This window comes from Lissotriton vulgaris, chromosome 9 (assembly GCF_964263255.1).
Source record: "Lissotriton vulgaris chromosome 9, aLisVul1.2, whole genome shotgun sequence".
NCBI classification, from domain to species: Eukaryota; Metazoa; Chordata; class Amphibia; order Caudata; family Salamandridae; genus Lissotriton; species Lissotriton vulgaris.
In genome coordinates, this window is record NC_141697.1 from 895,678,959 (window position 1) to 895,701,589 (window position 22,631).

Consider the following 22,631-nt stretch of genomic DNA (forward strand, 5'->3'; position numbering starts at 1 on the left):
AGGTCTGAATTGGGTCTCTCTGTGAATAAAGCAAAATCTTTTGCTTTAGTATATGGTCGCCTCCCAGTAGGCTAACTCCTTTTCATTTTGGTGGTACTTCTCTTAAGTGTTGTCGCACCCCCCCAATTCACCACAGGAGCCGGGAGTAGTAGGTGACACGTCTTTATTCTCTCGTGTCCTACTCACAACTGCCCTTCCTTCTCAACCAACTTCCTCTTCCTCCCCACGCCCCTTCCTCTCTTGCCTGTCCTGTCGCAGACAGGGGTCAGGCAATCACGATACTACATCTCCTGCTTTTGTACAAAGTCTTACTGCTCTTTAGATCTCTTCAATGAGGCGCGCTGGCCTTCTGGTCTGACGCCTGGGGCGGTCAGCCTGTTCCGGTGTTCTGGCTCGGCGGCGCACAATGTTAACTTGTCTTGCCGGACTGGGGTGGTTTTGGTCACTGCTCCCACTTAGGCCTTCCGAGTCAGTGGTGGACTTCCAGTATTGACTCTCACTCCGCCCATGAGAGTTACATTTCTTGAAATGTGAAACATTTCGAGTGACCCGCTTATGACCAGCTTCTGCTGTGATCATAGTTCCTTTCCGGCTGCTAACCTTCAGAGGGTGAGCAAGGTAGCGGCTGTCCGCTTTTGTTCTTCGGTCACGTCGGACCATCACCCAGTCTCCTTCCTGGATGTCAGTGTCTCTTGCGCGTCTGCGCTGGTCAGCGTATGTCTTCATTTGTAGTTTCCTGTCATAGTCTATTTTGACCAATGTCTCATGATCGATGTTTGTGGCTTGAGGTTGGAGTGCACTGTCCAGAGTGGGCAGTCGAGTGCGAGGGACTCTTCCTAGCATCAAAGTGGCTGGACATTGATTGGTCATGTTGTGAGGCGTGGTGCGGTATGCCCTCAGCACTTCGTTCAAGGCTTGTTGGATGTCCCGGTGAGCCAGTTCCGCTTGTTGCACTGCTTTCTTCAAAGTCCCCATGAAGCGTTCTACCATGCCGTTGGCTTAGGGCCATAAGGGTGTGATCTTTTGATGTTTGAAATTAAGGTGTTTTGCGAACTCTGCGAATTCGTGTCCATTGAACGGTGGTCCATTGTCCGACTTAACTCGCAGTGGAATGCCCCATGCTGCAAACGTTTCATCGAGAACTGGAATCACTGCGGTCGCTTTGGTGGATGGTATTAGGTGTGCAAACGGAAACCGGGAGTATTCGTCCATAATGACGACAATGTATTGGCTTCATTTCAGAGGGCCGAAGAAATCAACGGCAACCTGCTGCCATACTCCTTCTGGTAGTTCTGACATGTGTAGGGGAGCTGGTGGTTCGTCACGGCTTACCAGCTGACATGAAACACAGTCTTTGAGCGTGGCCTCTCCCATCTGATCCAGCGTCGGGAACCAGACACGTTCTCGTAGAGCCTTTTTCGTGGCACTTATCCCTCTGTGGCCTTCATGAGCGAGGTTGATTACTCCTTGCCTTAATCTTTGAGGAATGACAATCCTCCCCCCTCGCAAGATCAAACCGTCCTCACTGATAGATAGTTCTTCGTGAATGTGATTGAACGCGGTCAATTCCTGGGACTTCTGGCCAGAGTCCTGAGACACGTCTTTCAAATGTCGCCATGAATTGTTGCGTATGCGATCTGTGACGTTTTGAATGTTTGGATCCTGGGCGGATGCTTCTCGGATTGCTGCCAGGGGAACTGTGGGCGGGCACGCCGTGTCAATGACAAAGTGAATATAGTCTTCAGCCATTGAGCGCTCCTCACTGGTAGTCAGCTTGGGGTGCCGGGACATGTAGTCTGCTAGATTTTCCGACTTCCCTGGCTTGTGGACGATAGTGCATATGTAGTCCTGTACTCACAATCCCCATCGTTCAATGCGCGGGGGCATCTTGGCTTTGGGATTGCCAAAGATGGTGACGAGAGCTTGGTGGTCCTTGATGATGGTAAAGTGTTTGCCGTAAACGAAAAGATGGAAGTGTTCGCAGGCCCACACCACAGCTAGACTCTCCTTCTCCGGTTGAGAGTATCGTTTCTCAGTGCTGGTAAGACTGCGACTGGCATAGGCGATGATGTGGCGTTGTTCTGAATCTTCCTGATATTGTGCCAGGATGGCGCCAAGGCCCACCGGACTGGCGTTAACGGTAACTTCAGTTAGTTTCTTTACGTCAAAATAGGCTAAGTTGATGGCAGAGCCAACAGCGTGTTTGATTTTGTGAAAGGAGTGGTCACAAGTATCTGTCCATGTAAAGGGTTGACCCTGATGAGTGAGTTCTCTGAGAGGGTGGCTGATGGTAGCGAAATCCTGGATATATTGTGCACAATAGCTTGCCATTCCGAGAAAGGAACGGAGGTCGCTGACGTCTCGTGGTGTTGGTGTGTCTTCAAGGGCAGAGACTTTGTCTGGATCTGGCTTCATGCCATCTTTGGAGAAAATGTGGCCATAGAATTTCAGGGTCGACCTGTGGAACTCACATTTTTCTGCATTCAAAGTCAGGTTCGCATTCAGTAGTGCGTGACATACTCTGTCTAAAGCTGTGTCATGTTCGGTCTGGTCTTTTCCGAATTCTAACAGATCGTCACTGTAGTTGAATGCGTTGGGGATCCCTTGAATCACACGTCTGATAGCTTCTTGAAAATTTTCAGCTGCAGACGAGATGCCAAAGTTCAAATGCTTGTAACAGAAAAGTCCTTGATGAGTTGTAAATGTGGTGATGTAGCGTGATTTGTCATGGAGCTCTAGCTGATGGTACCCCTTGTTAAGGTTGAGTTTCGAGCATACCGTGGCTCCGTTGAGGCGAGCAATCATATCGCTAATGTGTGGTCCAGGGTGGCGTTCTCTCTCAATGGCCACGTTGGGTGCACGCATGTCCACACACAGGCGCACTTTGTTGTCTTGTCCCTTTTTTGGTACGACCACTACGGGCGACACCCATGGAGTTGGTCCTGAAGTGCGCTCAATGATGTCAGTCTTTAGCAGGTCTTGGAGTTCATCATCGACAGCCTGCTGTAGATGAAACGGTACCTTCCTATGATGCTGCGCCATTGGAGTCACGCGCTCATCAATATGCAATTTCACCTTGAATTGGTTTAGCTTCCCAAGCCCTTTGAAAATATTTGGAAACCGCAACAATGTCTGGGGCATCTTCAGTCATATAGAGGAGTTTCACGAGCTTCAATCTTTCAGCTGTCGGCAAGCTGAGCAAACAGTCAGCCACATCTGGGCCTTCGACAACGTGGATGTAGGCTGGAATTTTCCGATCTTTGTATGACAAAGTTGTGCTGAAACGGCCTAGGCATGGTAATGGCTTCCCGGACATCCATGTGAATATCCTGACGGCCGCCGGTTCTAGCTTGGGTCGTGGTTTCATACACTGGTATTCCAGTTCGCAAATGTAGTTTAGAGAGGCTCCCGAGTCTAGAACAAACTTTGCCGGGTGCTCTCCTATCCGGATGTCCAGCTTCGGATATCTCTTCAGTCGGTCCGGGTCTGATACCATACATATGTATTCATCACTGTCTTGTGACACGGGTGTGCGTGATGACGACTCGGTGGATGTTGACTTTCGTGATTGATATGAGCTCACAGACCGGACACTCGACCGGGAGGAACTAGAGGAGCGTTCCTCTCTCCCTTTCACTGCTCGGGCGTGATGCTGGGTAGTAGTTTGTGTTCTGGATGATCTTCGCCCTGAGCGTTGAGTCTGACAGACAATTTCGAAATGGTTTTCCCTGCCATAGCGGTGGCATCTCTGACCAATAGCTGGGCATTGTCCTGAATGGGGGTAATCCTGGCAGCATCTGTAGCAGCGGGTGCAGGTTTGCTGGATTTGTTGTGTCGCGATTCGTGTCGTGACGACGGCCTCCGAGAGGACGTGACGTGTGTTGGCTTGCTCGTTTTGTGGTGGTTGATTCGGTGTTTCTTTTCCTTGTGCACTTGCATTCTGAATGCTTGCTCCTTTCTATCAGTTTTATTAGTCTCCATCTTCTTTGCGTGATCTTCCGCCTGGTCGTTGATTCGTGTCATTTCTTCAATTTCTTCGAGGTTGTAATGCTTCTTCAGCAGTCGCCGACGTAGTGACTCGGAGTGGCAGCCTTCAATTATGCGGAGCCGCAGCGCATCCTCGGTGTTGAAGTTGTCGAAGTCGCAATGGCGAGCTAGTCGTCTGATGCGCACAATGAAGTCACACATGCGCTCCTCTTTCTCTTGAGTGGCTAAGTTAATTGTGTAACGTTCATAGTCCAAGTTACGTTTGTGTAGGAATCTTCGGTCAAGGGCTCCTTTGACATCGTCGTATGAGGGGGTGGCCGCGTTAGGCAGTTCCTTAATGATCTGCGCGATGTCTTTCCCCACCAAGTTCCGCAGGGCTATTAACTTCTGCTTGGGGTCTTGTACCTGGGACCCAGTCATGTAATCTTCAAAGTCCTCGGCCCAGCTCTTCCACTTAGGTCCCATGCTGTTGCTGGACGTTAGTTCCAGAGGGTCCGGGGGTCGCAGGTAAGGCACCCCCATGAGTGCTTGAGGGACTGGTGCTAGCAGTGGTGGGTTGCCTGGGGCTGCTGGTGCTCCTCCTGTGGCTCCTGTCGAGCTAGTGACCGACATCTCTGCTTGTAAGTTTGCTCAGCTGGCTGCTATTATTTGAGTCAGTAATTTCAGCTTTTCCTGTGTCCACTAGGCAGTTTGTATAAAGTTCTTTTTGTGACGCCTGACTCCAAAACGGCCGATACCAAAATTCTAATTTGAGTCTATGGGCAGCGCCTGACCTTAAGATGGCCGCCGCTCGGGACACGTGACCTCCTGTAACTTGCACTTGCAGCCTTAAATATCTCTCTCTGGTCTCTGCAATCGCCAGGCTTGCCTGTCAGTTCCTTGAACTAGATCCGCAGGTCTTTGGGACTCACCCTTGCGCTGCCGGTCTTGACAGTCTGTCGCCAGGTGCTCTCAGGCCTCCGTGCTGCTTTCGCGCCGTTTTTTCCACTTCCGGCCGTTTCGTTTCGAAATGGGGACGCTCCGGGTGGCTCTCCGATTACACAGGCAGCTTCGCTTTTCTCACTTGCCGTGTTGTAAGGCAAAATTCAGGCACGACGTGTAGCACGTTTTGTTTTCGCGCTTCTAACACTCAGCGCCGACAAAGGCTGCAGGCTCTCTGGGCTCGAGCCGTTCACAAACGGCAGGGGTTCGGGCAATGTGGGTTTCAGCACTCAATCCCACCCTCGTCGCCAGTGTCGCGCCCCCCCAATTCACCACAGGAGCCGGGAGTAGTAGGTGACACGCCTTTATTCTCTCGTGTCCTACTCACAACTACCCTTCCTTCTCAACCCACTTCCTCTTCTTCCCCACGCCCCTTCCTCTCTTGCCTGTCCTGTCGCAGACAGAGGTCAGGCAATCACGATACTACAAGTGTATATCCACGTTTACCTATCTGGGGGTCCCATTTGACAGCTTGAGTACTTGGAAGCAGGCGCGCAACACCCATTGGGCTCACCGGGCTTCAGCCACCCCCGTCGTCTTCTCCAGCCCGGGCTAATTTGACACGCACTGAAATGATGAAAGAAGGCATCGGAGCCGAGAAAGTCATTTTCATGATGCTTTCTGAGAGGCCCAGCCAGCCTCTGAACAGTTTCAGTGAACCCCCTGCCCCCACCTCTTGTCATCTGATTAGAGTGTCCGAGCGGCGAGTTGTGCTTTACCCAGCAGCCTTCCTCTGCTGCTGGGGCCCAGGTTAGTGGATGCAATGGGGACAGACGTCTCATCCAAGAGTAATTTAAGCATAGCCCGAAGGTCAGGGGCAAAGAGTTGACGCTCCACTGAGGTGTGCTGCTTAAGCCGACACGACTAATGAGGTCTGTGGCTGAGCAGTAGTGATGTCATTGTTGTGTATGTTGAAAATAGACATGGGCGCGGTATTAGGCTTGGAAATGAATGTTTGTGTTAAGAAGAGGTTGTATTCGGGTGTCAATGTGTCAGTATAGGGACTTTCGCAGGAACTAATTACAGGCTGCGATGGCAGTGGAGTTATGTTTGCGTGCACATGTCGCAGTGCACACTGGTATCTGTACTGGAGCATCCACGTGGCTTCAATGCACTAAATCAATTTGATGCACGTCCAGGTATCTGGGAGGGAGGTGGGGGGGGGAGAGGGAGGGAAGTGAAAGAGAGAGAGAGAAAGAGAGGGTGAGAGAGAGAGAAGGGCGAGAGGGGGAGAAGAGAGAGAGAGAGAGAAACACCAGGTCTCTAAATAGGCGGAATGTTGGCAATTGGATTAGGGAACCAAATGGATTCATTCTCACACACACAAAATATCACTTGCTAATATTTCTCTTCAACATCACAACCCTGTATAGATACATTTCTGCTGCTCCTCTTTTTTGACTTTTCTCCCATTGCCCCCTTCATTCCAGTTTAGAAGCTAAAACAGTGGGGGCCACAAACTCTACTATACTGGAGGTTAGGGCCACAATCGCTATCCTTTCTAGCTTTTTCTTGAGGCTCTCACTTGTGGCTTGTAGACTCATGTTCTCTTTCAATGCCTCTTATGCTTTCAGCAATAAGCAAGTGCTGCACTAAAAGATAGAGCCAGTCCCTCCCAAGAGCACCTCCCAGGCACACTGCACTGAGTTACTGATTCCATATCCCTCATTGAGTCCATCTCACTCCCTGAGTGTGTATTTGGGATCACAGTGGTCTGGCGCTCCATGGTCCGAAGGCCGGGTAGTTGAGCCTCGCTCCTCATAAATGCAGGCTCTCTTGCAATCCTAGTCTAGCGTAATCCCTTCTCCTGACCAGCCTCTGCCCTGTGGTTTAACCCAACTTCTGTCCTGGGCAAATGATTAGTGAGAAGAGTTCATCCCAGGAAGCCAGCAATCAGTGCAGAAGGCAGGCCTCTCACAGTGCTCAGACACACCCAGTACCCAACCAAGGTACAGAAGGCACAAAACGTAAGCACTTGGAGGCACTGCCATGTCTGAAAACTCAGTTGCAGTCCTGCTTAGAAGTTGCCCTGACACTAGAGGAGCAATGCACCAAAGTGTACGTGACCGCACAATCTACTTCATTGGTCCACTTCCTTGAGGAGCAGACACCAACACTGCACAATAATTTGCCTCGCAGGAGTCTTATCTGGAATTTGCAGCCTGTTGCATCAGGACACAGTCACCAACAGCAATCCCTTCTTCAAGGGCAGTGGACTCCATGGCAGACCAACCAGATTCATCTTAACCCTCAGACAGCAAGTAGCTGCTGCTTCAACACTCCCTGTTTCTCCTTGATCCAGCTGCAGGATTTGGCTGTATGCTGTCATCCTTCACAGATTTCTTCCTGGATGCTTTGTATGCAAATTTGAAAGGCTGGGAGACACCCCTTGGCCCAATAAACTGTCACAGCACCTGGTAACTCCCACTTTCCTTGGTGCAACTCTCACAGTCAACCATGCAGCTCCTGAGATCATCCTTCGGTCCCAGGACAGCGGACTCAATTGGTATCACTGTCCTGATACAGGGTACCATCTCTGCCTTTGGTCCCAGATGCAGATGCCTCTGTGTGGACAATTCTCCAGTATTGGATCTTTCATGGATTCACATGTTTGAACCTTCCCCATTGTCGAGCTTGGAGTCCCACAGTATCATTACAATAAAGTCTAATGTTAAACATAGCCCTTAGGCTGTAAACGTTTCCACTTATGTTACCTGTTCCCATCATTTGAAAAGAACCAAACTCTAACTCTGTGGCCGTTTTGGACTTCCTCCGTCTATTGGAAGTCCTGCAAATACGACTAAGCTTATCAATGCATTCTGCTGATTAGTTGGAGTTTGGTTCTTTTTAAATGAATAAAGAGGTCTGCCCCTTAGTCCATAGGCTTGTTCCCATTATTAACGACATCCCGCCGCCCCCTGTTCCATCTGTCAGAAACACTGATTGGCTCTTTTTTAAATTAAAGGAAAGTGGCAAGCATATGGCTAGGGATGTGGCTTGGGCTCAAACGACATATGCACATTTATGCATGTAACACACTAATGAAGTGCAAACGCTCTGCATTACACAACTATTGAACCCTCTCCACATCCTGGGAAAGAGCCTACCAAGTAATGAAGTCCCCACAAGCTGTGGTCGCATCGTAATTATGCGGTCGGGACTGCCAACTGGAGGTCTGTCAGTCCCAAATCCGCGATGTTGTCCGTTGGAGGTAACTCCGACCAACATCATAATTGGGCCCAAAGTGTGTCATTCTGCCAGGGGAGAGAACCACATACTTGCAAAAGGAACTGTGCCATGTTACATAACAAGACATACTTTTTTTCTTACAGCATTCATCCTCTGGCTTGTGAAGCTGTTTGACTACATGCTCATTGTAGTCAAAGAACATCCTTTGCATGAAGTAGAGCTCACAGCAATTCCCCCAATAGTTTTTCATCACTGTATATGATATGTTATACTTTGATGCCTTTTTAAAACAAGCATTTGTAATGCAATAGGTTTTGCATTACTGTAAGTGTGAGCTATTGGAGCTAGAGGAGGTTACCTGCAAAACATAAAGAATAATATAGAGCATCCCATGCCCATTGTTTGACTAGCAAGTGTGTGCTCTAATTGTTGTCCGGTTTCAAATGCAGAATTCATCACATGTTTTCTCCGCTTGACCTGAGCATTAATCGATCCTGATTATCTGCCATTTTAGCCCCGCCCCATTGATTAACATTAGCCACGCCCCTTCATTTGCCATGTTAGCCCCCCCCGAAATAAAGACCTAGTTGCGCCCCTGCTTGGAAGCACCTTAGGAGTGTGAGTGTAATGCAGTTTGAACAGGCTACAGCTTCTCTAATTAAATTTGCTGCTAAGCCAGGATATATGCCGTTAGACGCTGCTATTTCAATATGCAAAGCCATAACTATATCGATTGCCACCTATGGTGCTAGGGTCTGGGGGACCACTCTGGTTATTCTCAACTGCAAACTAGTGAAAATAGGTTTTTGCAAAGACGTGTCACTCCCCTGTAGCGTTCCTTCTATAATAGTGCATGAGGAATTAAGACCCGAGTATCTGGGAGACGTAGTAATGCTGGCACCTAATATTCTGTGGTGTAATTCTGGGCCAGGCCAGAAGCAGCACTGACACAAAAAGTGTTCACTAATTGCCTAAATCTAGTGTGTAATCGGAAGCCGGCGAGTCAGTGTCAACAACCCGTACACATCTATGGTCAACGGTCAGTGCGGACATGGCGATGTGCGCGTAACACCACACATGATCCGAGGCTGGCGAGAAGAGACCTACCCAACAACCTCTCGCTCGCATATTGTAAACTGACCATTGGAATCTCTACCTACCCGTGCGGACAATCGTCCATCAAAAAGTTAAGAGAATCACCAGGACGTTCCTGTATTCCTTCCACACGGGGACACGCTAACATGAACTACTACAGTTACAAGCAAGTTCACGCTTGAGAACAGCCTTCGACTGTTTCGCTTCACTGTTGCCAGCTTACGACATATTTGGGAGTGTGACCGTGGCCATTCCCTTCACGTCCTTCTAGACACACGAGGATTGTGAATCCCCCATCAAAGCAATTTGGGCTTACAGCGTTTTAGCTACGGTATAAAGGCTTGGCCTTTTACGTCCTGAGGAAGACCCGCAGGTCGAGGTCCCCAGTTACCCTAGCACCACAAGACGGGTCGAAACGTCGACGCCCCCTTTTTTGCAACCATCAGGACCACTATCCCTTTGAACATCATACATGCCAGTCAAGACTGTATGATTGTCTAAATAATTGGACTGACACCAACAGTGGCCTGTGTACCTAATACGCTGGATAAATACCAGCCTTTCTCTTAAGTTTATTTAATCTTATGTCACTGTTTCATTTGAGGCTTACACCCCTTTTCCTTTAAACCACCATTTTTCTCTTCTTTTTTCTGGCACCCTTATAGAAGCACTAGCTCTTTCCTTTACCGTTCGCTGTGAATATTGTAAAAATGTATATAAATAAATGTTTCGCTGTATTCGGAGTATTCTATTAAAACTCCTTCTTTTGTAAATAAATGAGTTGTGACAGGTGGTTGTTTTCCCAGTAGAATGAACATTGTATGATTTAATCATCTTGGAGGTAAATAACTTTAATCCTCATTTGAATTTCTAAAGTGATAAACTGTGAGCATATGATTGATTGATACAACCAACAAACACGGATTGGGCCATTGTTTTTGATAATAAATCTATCAGGGGCCCATAAAATTAAAGGTTCATGCAAAAGAAGATTTGCGAACTATCAAAAGGTGGAACTGTTCGAAAATCCATTGTGTATTGATCAATTGGCTAAACCCCTTGTTAAAAGTGAATGTTTAAGATCGAAAGCTGAAAAGAGACTAGAGGGCGAACTAAGAAAGAGGATGGTGCAGATGTAACTCCCATTTTACACATCACCTAGTATTAAGCCATACCTGCTTAAGGTGCCACGCCAGCAGAGATTTTACTTGATAAGGTTTAGGTTTGGCTTCGACCTTTAGTTGGTGTCTTATCCCTCCAATGTGTATATATATGAAAGACCTGATACCGTGTCCACGTAACTCAATAGTGTCCCAATCTCAACCACATATGTTTTATTTTTGTAAGTTGTATAAAGAACAGAGAACTTTCTAGCAGAGACTCTCTTGAGGAATTTAATTATTAGGAAGTGTAAACAGGCACTGGAGTATCTGCAGTTGCCCCAAACTGATGACGTATGCGAAGCTGTTTATAGATTCATTGCCTCTGTGGTTAACCCCTTCGCTGCTGGCCCGATTTGCCTGCTGTGCTTGGGGGAGGGGTGCTCGCACAGCGCCCCGGTGCTCATGACGAGCTCAGCTCATCATGAGCCACGGTTCTCGTGTGCTCATGACGGCCACGCCCGTTTCAATAGAACCCTCAGCACAGCAGGGGAATTATCCCAGCGTGCGAGCGTTCTAACAGCCGTGACGAGCTCAGATCGTCATGAGCACACAAGAACCGTGGCTCATGACGAGCTGAGCTCGTCATGAGCGTGGGAAGGGTTAAACATAGGAGAGTAGTGGGGAACTAGAGGAGATCCAATGGGCGTTTCTTTTTATATTATCTTCTTCACTAATGTTTTTCTCCATTATTCTTTTAAATTAATTGTATTGTCTGATTTTAACCTTGTTGGGCACTTAAGCCACTTTATTTATTAATTGTATGGCAATCCATCTGAATATATTGTACGATTGATAACGTTTTTATAAGAAAATTATTTTAATTGTCTTGTATTTTACATATGTGCTTTTATGGATTGTTCCAAACCCAGTAAATTCTTTTTGAAATGAATTGATCAGATTTCACCTGAGGTTGTGGTGAAAATCCACACAAAAGTGCTTTAAATCTCATTGTTGAAACCTGAGAATATCAGTTGTGGAGGAGGATATATGTGTGATTGTGCATATCTGGCAAATATAGCTACAATTTCTAATCGTTTGTGCATGAGATTAATTTCATTAGTATGCTCTAGTCCATTAAGCACCTGTCAAGTCACCTTTCCCAGGAGGAGAAGGCCAATTAGACACTGAATTCTACTTGAAATCTTATTTTATATCATTTGCGAAAAGATATTGCTTCATCAATGCTTATTCAAGCTTTCTTTTGGTACTATTTGACTACCATATGTGGGTCAGCTTGACCTTTCCGCTCTTTTTGTTGTTCCCATTTCTGAAAGTTTAATGTATTAATGTTTTTGGGCAATGGAAGGGTGTGAATTGCTGATTAAATGCCAAAGTGTTCTAATCAGTGGGCCTTAAACTAAGTCTTGCGCAGGGCCTAAACATTGCTAATTTGACAGTACTGATTCCTGTGGCACAGTGAGCACATCACCCACATCGGGCACATTCACCGCACTTAGGGCATTGCGCCAAGGAAAATAAAAATGTGATGTATGGAATGCTTGAATTAATCTATGCCAATGGTATTTTCTTGGGGGCACATTCGAGTCCATCAGTGTTGGCAAACTAGCCATATGCAAACCAGTCACCATCCTGCTCTAATAGAAACAGTCCAGTGTGATCTGACAGTCCAGGCCCCTTCCACATGGGAACACAACTAACCCCAGACCGGTGTCAGCCTAAAATAATAGACTGGAATGCAGTATGGAGTAATTAATCAAATCTTTCAGACAATTCTTGGTCGGAAAATATGGTAAACACTCTCTGAGTACTCTAGCTATCCCGCAGCCATGGTCAACCACCAACAATTATTATGCAAATACATTTCATTTTTGTCATACTCTGGTACCGTTCATGAAAAATCTGTAGCAGCTTTTCCTTGATCGTGTCTTCTGCAGCGATTCTTAGCCTTTTGACTTCCGTGGACCTCCAATAAATCACTACTGTAAGCCAGAGACCCCCAACCTATTTCGATTATTTGAAACTCATAACTCTACAGATAATCGTTTACATCAAACAAAGGCACAAATTATAGAAATCATTTAATTCTGACATGAAACTATGTGAAAATCAAAATGTTTAATTTGATGGGAAAAAATTGAGCTTTTCAAAATCTCGTTTTATTTCTAAAATACGAAGCCAATATGCTACACTCTAATATAGCATTTTATCTTTTTTGTTCCTAATCCATGCTCTTTTTGTCTACCTATTCCATTGTTGCTTCATTAGAGGCCACCGATAGTCCATATTAGAATCTGTTTGCTGTGCTAGCGCTGCTACCGCAAATCAAGATGACACAAACTTAATTTTTAGCTTCCAATTTAAAATGTGTTAAAATACACAGAATGTTAAAACTTTCGATTTTCAATTTTGGTTTTGTTATTTACATATATTTGTTAATCTGCTGGTATTTTTTAAATTTTAATAACAGTAGCAAACTCTTTAAATAGGCGTCAGAGATCTCCAGGGGTCAGCAGACCACAAGTTAATAATCGCTGGTCTAAGGGGATTAACCCATCTCTCCTGCAGAAATTACCCACTCTTAAAGATAACTCAGAATGTCGTTTGTGTCCTTGTGTAACGCAACTGGTGCTCATGTAAAGCACTCTGGTGCATATTTACAAGGGATTAATCTCCGCTTATTTGGCTTAAAAAAAACAAAAAGCGGAGATAAAACTATCACCCTATTTACAAGAGGGTGCTAACATGCATAATCGCATTTTAGCACCCTTTTTCCCAACGCCTCCCTTTGCATCTCTAATGAGATGCAAAGTGAGCGTCACTGGGCGTAACCCAGATGGACAACCTTGCAAATATCGCTGATGTTCACATCGCAATGTTTACAAGGCTGCCCCAGCATTTTAGCACACGTACGTTTTTGGAGAAAACAGCTGTTTCTCCAAAAACTAACGTCTGCTAAAATGCAGACTTACCTATCCCCAACATTGGGTGGATTATAATGATACGACCCTGTGGGTCGTTTCAGCAAGGTTATCGCCGTTTTGCAGGGAAATTGCTGGAAAACCAGTGATGTTCCCTACAAAACGGCGATAACCTCGCTATCTCTGGAATTTTTATCGCCCTGGAGAAACGTGTTGTTAATACCACACTACCAGGCCGATAAATTCCAGAGATAGCCTGCGATAATAAAATTATCGCTAAGCACGGCCAGCGATAATTATCGCTGGCCGTTGATAATATGCCCCTCTGATACCTGATTCCTTCGGGTCAAGTTTGCGCTATATAAAACTACAATATAAATAAATAGCCTCATTCCCTAATAGGTTCATCTATGGCCATTTCCCAGTACCAAACTCGAACACTTTTCCCAAAAAATGTATTACCTTCATTGCTCTCTTCATATTCATTCCTTCTTAACATCACTTCACACATTTAAAATATATCTTCTTGCTTGTTACACTATACTTCATCATCTTCTCCACTTTCTGCTAATGATAGACTTCAGAGTCAAATCTATGAATGATTCACATTCCTGGGAGATTCACCCCATCAAAGTCATTAACTTGAAATCGCATCACATATTTGCTAATGTGTATGTGAGTGCCACATTCAATTTGCTTAAGATCGAAAAAGGAGCAAGGGCCTGCTTTCCAATTTCGGATCACCCTATCTTCACTCCCTTTACAGTCTTGATTCAAACACATTTACTCCTTCTGCCAACCATTAACATTAGACGTAACAACTGCTACTTCAAAATCACTGGCACCCATTGTCACTCTAATTTTGTCCTAAAGTCAAATATAATCAGCATGTGCACTACCAATATTGTCCTTCTAATGTCCTCAAATTCTGCCTGGCACAAATCCGTCCCCTTGTAGCATATTTCTTTCTTTGCCAGTGCATTCATTTTCCAGCTGTAGGGGAACATATCAAAAATTGTGCTTATTACTTCATTGTATTTAGGAAAGAACTAAAGTTATCACTATCTTCAAGAGATACAGTACTTAAGTGCCATCCACTAAGCCCCTCCTAGGTTTCGCTCCTTCACCAGTTATCTCATGCCATGGCTAGATATCCTAATGAAAGGACATAATATGTACAGCATCCATTTTAGGACATCTTCATTCCTCATTCCTCACTCCTAGTTCCTACTTCTCATCCAGCACTTCTACTTCCCACCCCAATGTCTTATCCATAATTCCTACTTCTCATTCCTACTTCTCATCTATAAAACACAACTCTCATCCATCATCCCTAATTTTCATCCCAACCTTTTACCCATCATCCCTACTTCGCATCCATCATCCCGGTTTCTCACCCAAAATTCCTACTTCGCAACTCAACTTCTCATCCTACTGTCATGAGAAGCAAGGATGAGGGATGGAAGTAGGGCTGATGGATGAGAAGTAGGAAAGAGAAGTACAGGTGATGGATGAGAAGTAGGGATGGAAGATGAGAAGTAGGGATGAGAAGCAAGAATGAGGGATGAGAAATATGGATGATGGATGAGAAGGAGGAATAAGAAGCAGAAGTGAGGGATCATAAGTAGGGATGAATGATGAGATGTAGGAATGAGAAGTAGGATCGAGGATGAAAAAATAACGGGTGGCCAATCCTTCTCCTACACCGTAGCCAAGACCTAGAACAAACTCCCCCTCCGCATCAGACTAGGTCTGACACTGCACCAACTCAGAAATGATCCCAAGACCTGGCTCCTATGGAGCTGCTCGGACCCCCTCCCCCTCGCCTTGAGATCCTCACGGGTGAGTTGTGCGCTTCAAAAATCTCTGATTGATTGACTGATTGATTGAGAAAAAGGGATGAGAATTAGAGGTGATGGATGAGAAGTAGGGATGATGGATGAGAAATAGGGATAAGAAGTAGGATGAGGAGTGAGGAATGAGGAAGTCCTAAATTGGATGCTGTAATATTAAATTTCTGGGTACATTTTCACAATCTTCATCACACTTGAATAGCCCACCGTTTGGGTTCGACCAACTGCAAATCTACTCATTCTGGGAAAAGCTATCTGTTGATCTTCTGTACATAACTCAAAGGATGCTCTCTATACTCTTGAAAATTCCCTAACTTTTTCCCAGGACATGCACTTTTATCGAAACCTTATTCCTAGGCCATTCAAAGCAATGCCTCAACATTAGATGGTTTCATATCCTTTCACCCTATATCACCCTAAGTTTGTATGTGGCCAATTGCATAATGCTTTTACATATTCTTCTACACTTTCTCCCAACTTCTGCTTTCTCATGCTGAATTGAAATCTCTGTAATAGTACCTTAACTTTTAGATTAGAATGCTTAGCCTTTTGCCTCAAATAGATATCAAAATTCATCATTTCATTTTGCTGCTCTTCCATTCCAAAATCTAGTAAACCTCCAAATACCCTCAACCAGGGGTCCTTAACCTGAGATCCAAGTACCCCTAGGTGTCCATAAGACCTACTCAGGGGTCCGCAACTGTCGTATAAAATTAAGTAATTTTAACTTCAAGCCCATACCAGTCTCTTCGAAAGATCATGCCCTCATCATGTTCAGCATCCTTGTGCAGTCCAATTCCCATGCACCTCCACCAGCCCAGCCCATTGAGCTGTATCACTGACAAGGACTGGAACACGCGTCTTTGCACCCACTGACCCAAACGCAGCAGCAGCTTCCTCAAAGCCATCAAAAATACCAACAGTTGGATCACTACCTGCGCTGACTCCCTGCTTCCCCTCAAGCACAGCAATACAACAAGAACTATACCCCAGTCCTTGGAGGAATTCAGGCTGTTGAAACATCACTGTAAACAACTGGAATGCAATTGTAGAATGAGGCAGGGCAATGCACACAGGAGCACTTTCAAATGTGTCTTGAGACGCTGCCACCAAATGAACCAGACCACCAAATGTGCTGCCCTGGTACACTGCATCAATGCTAACACCAAAAGAAGCAAAGAATTCTGCACCATTGGGTAGGATTTCACCTCACCAGATCCAACTTAATCACCCCCTCACTGGACCTCTGTAACAATCTCTCTCAATTCTTCAGCAACAAAACCACAGCCATTTACAGCAACTTCAACCCCCAATCAAACCTAACAGACCTTGTCAAACTCCTCCCAATCTTATCCAAAGAACCAATGCCAACCACATTACTGGTCATCATTCCAGAAGAAACTGCCCTAGCCATGACGTCCATCTACTAATGGGCCCCATTGGACCACTAACCCCACCATGCCTACTCCAGAGAACTCCAAGCCTTCAAAACCATGCTGACGCCCATTCTAAATGCATCCACCTCATGCATGACCTTACTGGTTGCTTGGAAAAACACAACTGTCCTCCCATTACTGAACAAACCCTCCATGGACCCTTGTTTTCTTGCCAGCTACAGACCGGTCTCCCTACTACCATTCCTGGCCAAGGTCTTTAAAAAAATCATCAACAGACGCCTCACCAAATACCTCAATGACCACCAACTCCTCAACACCAACCAATCTGGTTTCAGACCACACCACAGAAACTGGTTTAATTGACATCTGCATGACTTTGGACAGAGGAAACACAGCAGTCCTCATGCTCCGGGACCTCTTCCTAGCATTTGACATGGTCTCCCACTGTGTCAAATTTAACAAACCAGTTCCTGCATTTGATATCCTAACATTTCTTCCTGGACCAGTCCTGCTTGCAGTAAGTGAAATCTCTGCATGAAACTCAATGAAGCTGCCACATTCCCACAAAACCAATACATTTTTTGGGACCAGCAACTTCAATTACTGACCCGATCAGAATTATCGGGCCACCCATAATGAGAGCTACAATGCATGAATGCTTTTCTCCATTGCCTTGGCTTCACAGTTGGATATGCTAAGTTTTTCAGAAATTAGAAAACGGCTGAGATGATCCACAAGTTGACACCCTACAAGCCTACCAGCATAAACTACTGACACACATTATAGAAGATACCCATTGTGGCCACTCCACTCTCACAAAGATAGTTTGCAGTAACTTAATCCTCCAATTTGCATCCAAAGTTCCTCTAAACGATTCACCAAAGAATACTTGGCATCCAAACATTTACCCGCAAAGAACAGAATCCACAGTGCTCTGGCATCTCCCGGAAACCCCCTGACTACTATATATCTGCTCATGTCTGAATGATGACTCTCTCACCCCAGTACACTTGATTCTCTCATTCTCTCCTCCAGAGTTATCTCCACATCTTTAGTCTTTAAGCGTCCTTTTTTTTTTTTTTTTTGCGCACCTAAAGGAGCCACATCTAAGGGGCCTTTCTCTGTGTTCTCCCACTCTCACCAGTTGCAGTCTACTACCACTCACTGTCCATATCTTTTGTCATATTTTATCAACTACTTTCATTTATATATTACTCCTACATTTAATGGATCTTCGTTATTGACATATTACATCTTGCAACACCACTAATCTCACTTTAAACTATAAAATCTGTTCTTACAGAGGCTATTCTTCTTGTAGTTATACTGCATCTTTCTCGTCGTATTGTACCTTTTGGACCCTAGGGAAATTGTTTATTGTAGAGGTGTAATCTTGTTAATTTCAGTAATTTACTGTTCTGCTTCTTACACAAAATTCCTGAAATTATGCTATTATGCCTTGTCATGTCATTATGTGTCGCTGAAATTTAGGGTGAGCTCATGGGAACAACGTGAACGACTGCAAGCGGCTTTTTTTTGTGGCGGTTGTGCTTTTTGTGTTATGTTTTTTATCTGAAAATGTGCCCTGGTGTCCGAAATGGACATCAAGATGCTTTTTATGCTAAAATATAGTACCAAAAACCAGGCTTTGCACTTCATGTAAATATACATAATTATTTAAAAATGTCCCCTAATTGCGCTTGAGCTAATTTTACGAATTTTACAACCCTCTAGTACCTTAAGGTATTCTGAACATGTGTAACTGATGTTGTTTATTTCCATGTATACTATGTTTTCCCCCTCTTCGCAAAAGACTCTTGGGACCTTTTGTGAGCTAGCTCGCCCTCTATGACACCTATAAAAAATAAATAAATAAAATGAAAGAATTCTATCAATCCAAAACACTAACTCTCGACTTGGTACACAATCATCATTCACCCCACCACTTGACCTGATGACTTGCTTCACAGTCACTGACACACCCAAATGGTGCAGCACCAGAATAAGGTTGCCATATTATCAATTGACATAGTACCCTAAAATGTGTCCATAGACAGGCCACCCCATTGAAGTTAATAATACAAAATCTACATGCAACGGAAGGATATTTTTGTTTAGGACACCATATTTATGTCAGATGATACTTCTGGATGCAACAATCAGAAACATCGCTCTTTCAAATGTCAAAGGACAGATCACCCAATGGCTCAGTCAGATGAACATTCTGCTATTTGCGGAAACGATGCAATGACACTCTAAATCCCACGCTAGGACAGCCCTAACTTGCCTGCAGGACAGGAGTCAAACATGCTTCTTGGGTTATGACTACACTGCCACTACTCACAGGCCTCACAGATGCCCTGAGACACTATCACTGTGACAGAAACTACATTCATGGATACATCAGATGCCCTCCCCTTGGATCGTCCTCGCCCTTTTGAGAGCTTATTTACACAAGCCCCTTCTTCCGGCGGTGCATCAAATTTATTATGCGAAAAAGTGACGTACCGGCAAAGCAAGGGTTTTGTAATTAAGTCGTCCCACTGTATTTACTTGGCTTGTGCCGGCTCAGCCCACAGGCCAAGGGCACGTTTGTTCTGCAAGCTGCATGTTAGCTGCTAAAGCAGGGGTGTCCAATGTAGTTGACAATATTGATAATTACTGTGTAGGCTGATACAATGGAAATACATCTACTATGGATATACCGAAAATCTGCGTTAGATCTGGCCTTCCTACACCAAAGTTGGCTTTCTCTGCAGTAAACCCCCTTGAGGAGTGCTCAGAACGTGACTGATCTCACAGCGGGATTGGTACCCAAGCTTGCTCCAGATAGGGCTATGGAACATGCATGATGCTTCACGGCCGCAGTGTGACTGTTGGATGGAGCCATTTTGAGGTAGCCAGGACACACTGGTCCCCAGTCAATGCTAGGACTGCATCTAAGCTATGTATACACACACCTGGCTATAATCATAAGCACGGCCCACAAGGACCAAAAAGGGTTTTACATACCTGCCAACTTGTAGAACAATCTCACAGTGTGAAGAGGGGGTGGGCCTTGAAGTGGGGGCCTCTTACTGAGAACTACCTACGAGGCACTCTTGAACCCCACTCCGCCCCCAAACCCTCTCCTCCCAAAAAAAGGCTTGCTGAGGCTGGTGTTGATGTCCTGGGGAGTTTTCACACCCCTTAATGGACGTTGGTAGTTCAAAGCCTCTCGAAAACGAGCTAGAAAACCACTATTTATAGTGTTTTTCAGCTCGTTTTCCCTGCCACAGTGTGTTATCGACTCCTCACAAGGTGACTGTGTGATGGAAGTCAATATCATGCGTCAATCTGTGGCACCGTGTGAGTTGCCAGGTATGGTGTTATGTCCCTAAATCGAGGTCAATACATACAATCTACCATTATATCACATCCACTACATTGACTACTAATGCGTCGTCAGGGTGCATATATTATTATTTTTCCACCATATCTTCTACCTAACCCTTTTAACTATTATGTTCACCCATTATACTTATCTATACATTGAGATGTAGTGGATACAATATAATTGCCATACAATATAATAGATGCAGGGATGTACCCTAATCAGATGCAGAATAACAGCGTTGTAGCGTGGATTGCCAGCTCCCGGGACAACATTTTAAAAGAAAGTATTGCGCCCTCTAACCCGTGGACCATTAGCTCAGGAAGTGCTAACAGTCTACTGGTTAGGTCTGCAATACTGTCTTTTCAAATTGTGCACCCCTAAGAATTTTGCACCCTCGGCAACCTGCCCTGTGGACCCCCCCATCCCCATTCTACGCCACTGTATGGTAACATAACAAATGTAATTGTCAGTGAATCGAGTCAGCGAAGAGCTAGTCACACTAGATTCACCCGTAACAAAAACTGGTTGAAAGCTTCAGTTCTACTCAAAGTGAGTCCAGACAAACGATTAAATGTGGATGGTTCCTTGGGGTGGGCTTGTCACAGCTGGAGAACAGATAATTGGCCAGATGCCTTTCCAAACGCCTTTATTGAGTTGGGCAATCTGTCTTACTCACACAGTGGAAAATACCAACTAAGGGGCATATTATCAAGTACAGCGTTAACATTATCGCCTGTTTAGCGGCAGAAAACTGCCGCTAAAGCAGTGATAATGGGCTTGATAATATGCCCTGGAGAATTCCAATAGAAGCCCATGTTCACACCAGAACATGGACTTCTATTGGAATTCTCAAGGGCATATTATCAAGCCCATTATCACCGTTTTAGCGGCAGTTTTCTTCCGCTAAACCGGCAATAATTTTTAATGCCGTTCTTGATAATATGCCCCTATGTTAGTGGGAAAACGATTCTGTTTCTTAACCAGCCTCCAACTTGTCTTACAACTACTCAAGATTTCGGGTTTCCACATTATAAATTCTAATCTCAGTCACATCATTTATTATTTTAGAATTATAATTTTGGGACGATCAAGGACATAAGAGGCATCAGGATGCCTCATAAGGATAACAGGCATTTTGGGTGCAATAAATCGCTCTGTGTAGAGACAGTGGGGCATATTAGCAAGGGCTTTATCGCCGCTTTAGCAGCACTTTTTGCCACCAAAGCAGCGATTTCTTTATCGCCCTATCAGCAAGCTGTCGCTAACAGGCGTTAGTGACAGTATTCTGGCGATAGCGGCCGGTTTTCCTGTCGCCTTGCATGCCAGCGATAATTATCGCTAATGACATGCAAGGTAGGCGTTCCCAACTATAAGCGACTTAAAACAGTCACTAACACTACTTCCCCCTATTACCAACGCAGGCGAAGTGATAAAAAAAGTCACGCTAAGCGCGATTATCGCTAATATTTAACACCTGCTGAAAACCTGACTTACCTGTACTCCCCAATTGGAGGTGGATTTTCAGGCTAAGTCCCTCATGGCGTTAATGCGTGAATATCGCTGGATTTCCAGTGATATTCAGGCATTTCGCCGTTATCACTGGATATTTTATCACAGTGGAGATAAACGTTGCTAATGGCATGTTTTCTCTGCTAAAATATCCAGAGATAAAAATAAACGTGCTAAGCTCGTTTTGCGATAAATATCGCAGGTTCTTGCTAATATGCCCCCATGTTACTTGTCTGATCTCACCCAATCAACTACGCTGTTTCATGTTACTGTTCATTCCCATTCATGATGGATACTGTCCTTTCTACAGGTGACGGAAGACGTCCGGGATGAGAAGCGTGAGATTCGCCTCCTGAGCTCTCACAGGTAATGCTATTTGGTATTGAGTTTTCTTGGTGGAAGGCGTGTCCGAGTTCGTGTTTTATGTGGGCCTCCCACTGATCTGGCTAACATTAGTGTGTATGGCAGTGTGAGCTTCTTTTTTCCGTTTAAATATTTACTATTGTGTTTCTTCCCAGTAAGTTACATAGGGGGGCATATTATCAAGAACAGCGTTAAAATGTTCACCGCTTTAGCGGCAAGAAACTGCGGCTAAGGCAGTGATAATGGGCTTGATAATATGCCCTTGTGAATTCCCATGGAAGCCCATGTTCACACCAGAACATGGGCTTCTATAGGAATTCACGAGGGCATATTATCAAGGCCATTATCGCCACTTTAGCGGCAGCTTCCTGCGTCTAAAGCGGCAATAATTTTAACGCCATTCTTGATAATATGCCCCTACATTTCTAAGTCCTTCTTTTCCCTCTCCTTTCTAATTACGTCTCTGCTATATTCATAATTTATCCATTTTTTCTTATCATTGCTGCCTTACCCCTTCTATTATTAGCCTAAAGTTATGCATTTTTCCTTTCCATCTTTTTATCCTTTCGACCCATGCCGTCTCATCTTCTGTCACTCCTCTCCAGCACACCCCCTTCTTCTTTCTTGTTTCTCTAACTCCAGGTTTCTTTTTCTTTTTCTCCTTCTATTTTCCATTTATTTTGCTCTTATGTTTTCTCCTTTTATTTTCCTCCTTCTCATTGTTTCTTCCAATTTTCTCTTGCAGCTGTCTCTCTTCTAATCACTCCTTTAACGTGCAGTCTTATTACCCCCCTTCCTACGTGCTCTAGGGTCACGAGGGTGTATAACTACTGTACTGA

General features: G+C 44.9%; 1 protein-coding gene across 2 annotated transcripts in view; it reads left to right on the plus strand.

The window, feature by feature from the left end:
• The window catches only part of LOC147692459 (mitogen-activated protein kinase kinase kinase kinase 5-like), a 742,536-nt gene that overhangs the window by 706,319 nt on the left and 13,586 nt on the right, over positions 1-22,631 (plus strand). For both annotated transcript variants that reach the window (XM_086938659.1, XM_086938658.1), the window contains exon 31: positions 21,740-21,795. In XM_086938659.1, the coding sequence (XP_086794785.1) occupies positions 21,740-21,795 (56 nt within the window). The remainder of the gene's footprint in view (positions 1-21,739; positions 21,796-22,631) is intronic.